At 43.4% G+C, this 10,000-nt stretch overlaps 1 protein-coding gene across 2 annotated transcripts in view; it reads left to right on the plus strand.

Annotated features, from left to right (window-relative positions):
• The window catches only part of LOC138045716 (kelch-like protein 12), a 32,758-nt gene that overhangs the window by 19,973 nt on the left and 2,785 nt on the right, over positions 1–10,000 (plus strand). The window contains exon 8 of one of the 2 annotated variants that reach the window (XM_068892302.1): positions 6,772–7,128. The exons of the other annotated variant lie outside the window; for it this stretch is intronic. Within the exon in view, the coding sequence (XP_068748403.1) occupies positions 6,772–7,085 (314 nt within the window). The 3' untranslated portion in view covers positions 7,086–7,128. The remainder of the gene's footprint in view (positions 1–6,771; positions 7,129–10,000) is intronic. 2 annotated transcript variants of the gene reach the window in all.

A 10,000-nucleotide genomic window follows, 5' to 3' on the forward strand; every position in this document is an offset into this window, starting at 1 on the left:
CTTGTTAGTTTTCATTTGTCTTGAAGAAAATATTCGATGAACTTTGCGAAATTGTCCTATCGTTCCCTTTCCTCTATTCGACTGATTTCTCCTGATAGCGTCTGTTGAAATCTTGGGAAAGAGGGAAGTATTGCATTTTCATCCAGCTGTTGGTAGTGGGATCTCCTGGACGAGTAAAATCGTCTGGCGTTAGAAAGAGTAAAAAGACAGAGTAAAAAGTCTGTCCTGTTTAGGCCAGTTTGGACGTCAAAGGGTTAAAGCTCTTCTTGACAGAGATTGTCGAGCAAAGCCGGGTCATCTTTACATGGTAATCATTTTTGTAACAATCAGTTCACTTTTAGTCCCGGAGACTATTAGTTCTCCCAAGTTTTTTGTGTTGAGCGATTCAAGACAATCATCATTTATGATTTTTTAATGCTGCAAAAACCATTTTGGGCGAGTCTTCTTTCATATTTCTGCCTTTATTTTTCACTTCCGTCTGGCAAAACCGATAAATAGTGCCAACCCAAAACGTAACATGAAATACCGGCTACCAATCAAATTCCCCACCCCTATGAGTACTGATCAAATGCCCCGCCCCGGGAAGAATAAGTCAAATGCCCAATGTATGCCCGGGGGGGGGGGGAGGGGGGAATGGAAGCTTCGATTTGACTGGTACATTAGTTTAAACATTTCAGCGCGTCTGTGAATACCTCTAGAATTTCCACAGTCGTTTTTAGCTCATTCGTTGCGTCATATGACGCAATGAATGAGTATTGTGGGCATCGAAATGTGTCCCGGAAGTTGTCGACCGTAGACGGAAATGACAATTTTCGTCGCTTACCCTCCCCTCGCTTGCTCTTTTCCAACCCACAGGCAGCAACAACACACTTGAATGAGTTGAGTGAATCACACAGTGAACACAAGAGTATCGAGGGAATGAGAACTTCCTGTTCAGTAGTATTCTTGGATCAAACGAGCGAGTTCAGTATTGAATAATCAATTCATTGTTGCATTCTTGAAACGACTAGCAGGTTCAAGTTTCAAATAAACAGTTCATTAATGCAATCTTGAGGGGTATGCTTCACTTAGTTTGACTGTAAAAGTTTACTTAGTGCATTCTGTGCACATAAAAGACAATTCAACAAAAATGCTTTTGCATTTTATGTCCTGTTTATTTCGTTTTTCAAATATTCTTAAAGAAAAAAAAGGAATGTTTTGAACTTGATAATGCTCAATTGCAAGAGAACCTTCACAGGTAGTTCTCCAATTGTAACTGTTACTGTTGTGTTACCATTTGTTAATGCTATTGTTATTGTTACTGTTTCATTGTTGAAAAGATATTTCATGGCAAATCTTAATTACAAAAAACAAACAAATATTTTACTTTCTTTCTTAATATCTTTCAACACTTAAGATTTTATTCCACATTTTAATTAAAAGTTCTACTGCCTGCCTGTAATTCCTAACATTTGTTATCGTTGCTATGCCAATCGGGATTTTCAATGCAGACTAATTAGCAACTTGCTTGTAAATGGTAGGCATAAGAATATCAAGATGGGATGTATCATAATCCACCACTATCTCAGATTATAACATTACTCAGTTATAATTTACCATTTTTCTGTTCATGTTTTCTTCTCAGAATTGAAATAAAGTGATCTTGTGTTAACTTCAATTATTAATGTCAATGTGGCAATATTAAAATAACCACACGATGTTACAATCCACCTTTCTAATCCTAACACACTGTTGACGTTTTTATGTAACATAGGAATGCTCCTTCAAAACTGGGGAGATGGACCAAAAAATAGGTTCTGAATAGGCAATTACCCCCACATAATTACTATAAAGTATACTATAATGGTATGAATAATGATCCAAGGTATCCCATTACCCCCAGAATACCATTTCTCACTATTTGAAAATTTAAATTTTTCCCACTGAGCATGCCCATTAACCCCGCCCCTGTAGTTTGTTACTTGAATACAGTCGACTCACACTATCATAATCCCCATTCATAACATACATAACAAAACAACCAGTACCCCCTTACAATATTATCAAAATAGTTCTTTTCTTTGCCCTTTAGTTCAGATGACCAGCAATAACAGGCACAATGAAAATTGTCCATTAAAAGAATGAGCTGGCTCACAGGGCCCTTTGATTAGGACAATGAACTTTTTCTCTTTTTTTTTGGATTTGGAATTTCCAAGGGGTATGGGGGACCAAGTGGAAAAGTCATGGAAATTCCAGGGGGTGGGGGAGTAACGTGAAGCCCTCTGGAACGAAAAATCCAGTGGGGTGGGGGATCAAACTGGACAAAACCCTCCGTGGGGGGGATATGGATATTTTCTGGAACCACACAATGTGTTTCAGCTTTAATTGTTGCTCAGCTTTAAAAGTAAAGTCTGGGTCATCCCCTAAGCCTTGTGTTTTTAAAATCTGGGAGTGACCTTACCATAGCCTGCATAACAAGCAGTTTGATGAACTTTCCAGTTTGATGAACTTTCCACAGGGGTTGACTAGAGTGGTCATTTGAATGTAATGGCCATGCAAAAACCTGGACTGAAGTTAAAGGAGCAAGTGAAGGGGGAGGGGCGAAGAGAAGGAGTGATGAACCACCTGCAATCAACCACACTGGATTTTAGATACTCCTGTTGGCCAGCAAACAGGGAAAATAATTATTTATCACTCTTGATTGGCTGATAAAGTGTGAAAAAAAAAAGCCGCTTGTCAGTCAACATTAATTTTACTGCTCCCTTTTGTAAATGTGTAAAGACAAAACAGAAGACAATCTGTTTTAAAAAAATTTGGAACTTCCTTACGAGAGCTTGGGCGGGATTTTCTGGTGTTCCTACAGAAGAGAAGAAAGATGTAAAGACGTAATAAATGGAGATGATATTGTAGCGGACCCTCCCATGGGATTTGGAAAAAGCCTCATATTTCAGCTTATTCTAAAAGTAAAGGGCAAGATGACCAGCAAAATGTGCCCTGCATTATTATACTGGTGTCCTTGTCTCGAAGAGGCAATGGTTAGCGCTGGGGATTTGGGCAGGATCTTGTATGACTGTGTAGCCCAATCCTGGAGTGGCAGTCTCTGTTGCAGATGGCACAGAGGTGCCTTGTGGAATCGCATGCAGAGGCTGCACATTCTTTCCTCACCGCTCTCTTGCATGTAGCCTGGACTCCAGCATTCGCTTCCGCCTTTGAAACCCCTGCTTTGACACTTTGCCGCCATGTAGCATGTAGGTGCCAGGCGGTCAGGCTCCTTGCAATGTGCATGGCCGAACCATCGAAGGCGTCGCTGAATGATCAGTGATGGCCTACTCATTTAGCCAGCGTGCTCCAGGACCTCGGTGTTGGTGACTCTGTCCTGCCACCTGATGTACAGCAGGCACCGAAGGCAGCGGAAGTCGAATCTGTTGAGTCGCCGCTCTTGTCTGGCATAGGTCATCCACGACTCGCTGCCATAAAGGAGAGTCGACAGGACACAAGCTTCGTAGACGCACATCTTGGTCCTTTCGCTCAACGGGTCATTGCCCCACACTCGCTTCTTTAGTTTGGCCATGACAGCAGCTGCTTTGGCAATCCTGCAGCTGATCTCAGCATCGAGCGAAGTTGAGCTTGACACGGTGGAGCCCAAGTAGGTGAAGGTGTCCACAACCTCCAGCTCTGTGTTGTCGATGGTGTCATGACTGGGGGGGACTCAGCACCTTGCGCCAGGATGTTGGTCTTCCTGAGGCTAATCGTTAGCCCAAACTCCTTGCAGGCATGGGACAGTTTGTCTACGAGATGTTGGAGGCCCTCCTCACTGTGGGATGTTAAAGCAGCGACGTCTGCAAACAGTAGCTCCCGTATGAGCACCACTTAAGCTTTGGTTTTGGCACGGAGTCTGCCGATGTTGAAGAGTTTGTGGTCTGACCTCGTCCAAACGTAGACACCTTCTGTACAGTCTACATAGGCATACTGGAGCAGGATCAAGAAGAAAATCCCGAACAGGGTTGGAGCGAGGACACAGCCCTGCTTTATTCCACTGCTGACTGGGAAGGCATTGGAGGTGGCCCCATCGAAGCAGACTGTACTCTGCATGTCCTGGTGAAAGGAGGTGATGATTGCCAGGAGCTTTGGAGGGCAGCCAATCTTTTGGAGGATCTTGATGAGCCCACTTCTGCTCACCTAGTCAAAAGCTTTGGTGAGGTCCATGAAGGGGAGGAACAATGGCTGCTGCTGCTCTCGACACTTCTCCTGCAGTTGACAGAGGGAGAAGATCATGTCCACTGTGGACCTCCCTGCTCTGAAGCCACACTGTGACTCAGGGTAGACTTGCGAAGCGAGGCTCTGTTGGCGGGTCAAGGTGACCCGAGGGAAGACTGCCAACGATGCTCAGAAGAGAGATGCCGTGATAGTTGTTGCAATCACTAAGGTCACCCTTGTTCTTGTACAGGGTGACTATGTTGGCATCTCTCATGTCTTGGGGGATGTGACCTTGCTCCTGGCACAGGCAGAGGAGCTCATGAAGCAGTTGCAGGATGGTTTGCTTCCCATGTTTAAACTTCGGGGCGGGATGCCGTCCTTGCCTAGTGCCTTGCCACAGGTGAGACCGTCGATGGCTATTCTGAGCTCTTCCAGTGTAATGCTCCACCCAACGCTGCACCTGCATGCTCTGATCAACGATGACCTCACCAGTCTTTGATTTGAGCGGTGCTGTTTTGACGCTCGTAGGGCGGGTGGCAGCTTTGATGCACTCATACATCCCCTTTGCGTGGCCACAGTCCGCTGCTAGCTGGATTTTGTCGCATAGGTTCTGCCAGTACTTGTTGGACATTGGCGGGCAGTCTGCTGGGCCTTGCTCCTAGCTGCTCGAAGGGCGTCGCGTGTGCTTGGGGAAGGGTTCTGCTTGTGATCCGGCATCGCTTTCCTCTTGGCCTCCGTGACTGGCTGCATTTCTTCCCAGCAAGCCTCGAACCAGTCAGTATTCTTGCATTCTTTCTTGCCAAATGCAGCCAAGGCTGAGTCGTAAATGGCATCACGGAGGTAATACCATTTGGCATTTGTGTTGCTGGTTGTTGGTTACGCAGCAAGTTTCTCCTGGAGGCTGTCAGTGAAGCTCTGAGCCTTAACGGGGTCGGAAGTGCCACAAGTGTTGATGCCGGGGCGACCCTTGGTCTTGGCGTGGTGGATCTTTCTGGGCTTTAGCCTGACCTTGCTTGCAACGAGTGAGTGGTCTGTGTGACAGTCAGTGATAACTTTTTGTGTGGAGGACACTGTTGAGGTCCACTCTCCCAGTGATGACACCCTCACACCTTGTCAATGCGAGTGTGAATGCGGTCATGCCACATGATGCCGCTGACCAATGAAAATTGACAAAACAGTTTTGAATTCGCGGGAAAAGGCATTCAGCGCTGCATCATTAGCCACAGATTATTTATACCTGGTTGCAGACTGCCCTGATTGATAATGGGAAAAGCGAGGTCGGGCGCGTGTAACTCGACAGCAAAGGGGCAAGGGGGAAAAGTACAGGAAAAAGACAAATCAAGTAGCATGGAAACGCATTCTGTAGAAGAAACAAAGGGCGTGATGATCAACGCAATGAATTCTCTTGGGTAGGGTTATTATTGATAACATACTGCCCGTATTTCTTCGGTGTTCTATCATGTTACTGTGCTTATCGTAGAGCTGCATGTAAAATGAAATTACCACTCTAGGTATGATGGCGATTTCTTTGCACGAAATCAAGAAACAGGCGTTAGTGACAGGGTGAAACGTGGAAAGTCACCACGAAGAGAACTTTCCCGTTTCGACTTTTCTCCTTGTTTCATGCGTTATATGGTCTAGTAAGGAAGATATCGTGTCGCATATGCCTTTAACTGAACGGCATTGACTACAAATAAATAGCGAACTCAACACTCGGTAAAGTGAAGATACCCCGATGTATTCCCGCGTCAAACTGCACGGGAGGTCTAAGGTGTTCACGAGTGATAACATCTCATAACACCTTGGGGGATTAATATTTTAGTCATGCAAAACACAAAATTTGCAATAACTCCGCAAGAAAAAAACATTTTCAAATAATTTCTTTTTTAGAACAAAGTAAATATAATGAGCTATCTTATGGTAGCTTTTTAAAATTCTGCAAAATTCGAGACTGAAAGGTTAGCATTAAGCTTCAGGTGCCAGTGGCTTCACCTTCGCCCCTTCTCCTGTTGGTGGTGCCAGTTTGGTCATGCGGCGGCCAGAAGTAGGACTTAGCTGACAGAGGCTCTCAGAGTCGCACGCCATTGGGAGCATTTCGAGAGGTTGTGAGAGCCCAGCCTCACAACTTACTCCCCGGCTATAACAGCCTTACGGAACTGCCCTGCATTATTATATCTTTCAAAACTGTCATCGGTGACCACAGTAAAGAAGCTGAAGGATTAGGGCTCACAGAAACCTCATTGATTGCAGGCAGTTTATCGCTACTTCTCCTCGCCCCCTTCCCCTTTGCTTGCTCTTTTGGCTTATTTTCTCTTGAAAGTCAATCCCGTTGGAAAGAAGGCTCTAAAATTCATTATGCCTGCTACACAGGCTAACCTTACCAGAAGTAACCAGTCTCCAGACAAGTTTGTCACCAAGAATTTACATGTAGACCTGGAGAGTTAGGATACTGTTTTGCAGCATATATGTATCCTTAGGGTTCTGGGCAAAACCAGCTTTAGTTGTTTCCAAAATGCGTGCATGCCAAAAAAAATTCCAATATCTAATTCTCTTCAGTTAGACTGCCTATGTACACCTGTAATTATTTCCAAATAGGAGCTGGCATAGTTGTTCTTGACAATCAAGTGTTTGCTGTTGGAGGCTATGATGGTAGTCAGCATTTGTCGTCTGTGGAATGCTACAGTGCATGTAACAATCAATGGATGAGTGTTGCAGCAATGCGTTCCAGCCGTTGCTATGTCGGAACAGCAGTGATGGGTGGAAAGTTATTTGCAATTGGCGGTTATGATGGGTTGGCATTGTTGGACTCTGCTGAGAGATACGATCCGTTGTTACAGGAGTGGACTTCAATCAGTGCCATGACAACCAGTCGTTGTGACATGGGTGTGGCTGTTCTTCTGCCAGAGTAAAATGATGGTATTTTGAGGTTTAATTGATCAAGTAACATACCGGGTAGTTATTAATTTTGTTTGTAATTTGAAGAGTTTTCGGATTAATAATTCAGAATATTTACCCAGGAAGCTCCACTCTTGTACCTGGAGTTGGTTTTCAGGGAGGTCTTGCATCCAGATAGAATTGGAATTTACAGTTGTTGGTTTTGGTGGCGGGGGTAAAACAGGACAACCCACTCAACCCACATATGGCCTCAAGTCCGGGAACCAAACCCGTGCCACATTGGTGGGAGACAGGTGCTATCACTACTGCACCAGGCTTGCTCTCCAACACATGAAAGGCTACTTTTAGCAACTGTAAACTTTTATCATGAATTGTTCCAAGGGCTCTTCTCTGCCTCTGCCAGAGAGAAAAAGCCTTGGGAAAAGCAGAATTCGTACATGTATTTAAGCAAATTGTGAATTTACTCTACCATAACTGTGGACCTTGTCAACCTATAAAATCAAAGTTTCCTCATGAGCTTTCTTTGGTTATTTTATATTTCACATAGGTATTCTTTGCCATTATAATACCTGTAAGTTGTTGCTAAACTAAGCAAACACAAACTAGAAATAAAATTTCTATAGTTCAGCCTACATTGGCCTGGTTTTGCAATCCTTCTCATCACCTGCAAAGATGGTATTAGAGAAATTTCTTCAAAACAGCTTTGGGGGAAATTTGTAAACAGGTGCTAAGTCAATCACTGGTCTAATAACATTTGTTGAGTGTATTTTGAATATAAAGTCACACAACCTTCTCATACAATTTGGAATTAACTTGCATCCACAATGTTTTGAAAGTTCTCAAGATTGGATGAGACTTCAGGCGAGTCCAATTTGAGGACTTTCAAAGAATATCGACTATCAGTTAATTGCGAATTTTACTCATAGTCCTGTTTTTGACATACCAATGCACTCAGAAAGTGCTTTGCAAAGCGGTGGATTCTGCCTTTATTTGCCAAAAAGAATTTTGTTGCTATCACAAGCAGACAACGCTGAGGATGCAAGAGCGCTTGACGTCACGTTATGTTGAGGCAGTTGTAACAGCGGATTCAACTGATCGAGGGAAATGCTCCATAAAAACTTCAAATCGCGATGTTTCTTTTCGAAAAGTCATTTTATGAACAGCCAGATAAATAAAGTTCACTCGCCCACTATTTTCTGCCTTCTCCTGAGTGATTTGATGGGTTTTTGGGACGCTTTTATGGTCGTCCAAATGTATTCCCAGTTGTCCAGTCCAGTTGTATTCCCACAGGCAGCCCAGACTCGGAGAGTGAAAACTGATAAGGATTTGTATGGGAATCTCGATAACAAACTGAACAAGATAAAAGTTCTCAATAAAAAAGCCTATATTGTCGTGGTGACTTTCTCGGTTTTTTTGTGGTTTTTGCGTGATTGAATGCAATTTAAGGGACTTCTCAAATTCCCGGGTTGTCACTCCTACCTAAATAAAGGAAAGGTATGGAGGTATATCTATGACAAAATTTGAAATAAAATGGTCCAAATCATAAATGCATCAATCCAAAGCTGAATGGCAACGAGCTGATTCTGCAAATGGCCATCACGGAAAGAGGCATAACGCAAAAAGGCATGACGCAAATAGCTATAACGCAAATAGCCATCACGCAAATAGACAACTCGAAAAGGCATCATGCGAATGGCCATAACGCAAATAGGCATCACGCAAAGACGCATAACGCTAATGGCCATAACGCAAAAAGGATAGCGCAATGAAGCATAACACAGTGGGGAATAACGCAGAGTCATAACGCAAAGAGGCAACGTAAACAGGAAGAAAAGTTCGATCCTTGGTTTTCCTCCAAGTGATGAGACGGCCATGTTGGTGTACAAAACAATAGAAAAAGGGTCCTCAAGTTTTTGTATAATAATATTCAAATTCCCAATAGACATTTTACAGCATTGTTCTGTACACCAACATGGCCGCCGTGACATCAGATGAAAACCCCCAATAGCGATTTTATGTCCTTTCCCTTGAAAAATCGATTGACGTCTTTTTTTGAGCTGAAATTATTTACGGAGTACACAGCTAGTCTTCATTATTCAAAGGGCCTTTGCGTTATGGCTCTTTTGCAATATGCCTTTTGCGTTATACTTTTCTGCGTTATGCCTTATTGCGTTATGCCTTTTTGCGTTATGACTATTTGCGTTATGCTTGTTTCCTTGATGCTTGTTGCCATTCAGATATGGATTGAGGCATTCAGGATTTCGATAATGTCATTTCAGTGTTGAATTTTGTCATAGATATACCTCCATAGAAAGGCTGACAACTAATTTGTAGCTTACCTCACATCTCGCCGATAAAATCACACTTCTCCGGCATCAGTCACGCTCAAACTCCAGCGGTGGCCACACGGATAAAGTTATTTCTCCTTGACCAAGTTTCAAGATCCAGCGAGCATCCACTGCTTAGAAATATTCACATTTTCGAAATCCTTCGAGGGTCGCCTACAACGAATTTTGACACGGCCGGTCAGGCTCAAGTAAACGGTTGACCAGCCGTGTCAAACATCCTGCGAGACTGAAGATTTGGATATTTTTCACTGTTTCTAAGCAGTGGCTGCTCGCTGGACCTTGAAACTTGGTCAATGAGAAGTAAATTTGTCTGTGTTGCCATCACCGGAGTTTGAGGGTGACTGATGCTGGAGAAGTGTGATTTTATCGTCGAGATGTGAAGTAAGCTAGGAATTAGTTGCCAGCTTTTAGGTACGAGTGACAACCCGGGAATTTGAGAAGTCGCTGAAATCGCATTCAATCAAGCAAATAACCACACAAAAACCGAGAAAGTCACCACGACAATAAAGTACAGCTTTTTTATTGAGAACTTTTGCGGGTAAATATCTTTTTCAGTTTGTTATCGAGATTCCCATACAAAT

This window comes from Montipora capricornis, chromosome 4, assembly GCF_036669925.1.
Source record: "Montipora capricornis isolate CH-2021 chromosome 4, ASM3666992v2, whole genome shotgun sequence".
NCBI lineage: Eukaryota > Metazoa > Cnidaria > Anthozoa > Scleractinia > Acroporidae > Montipora > Montipora capricornis.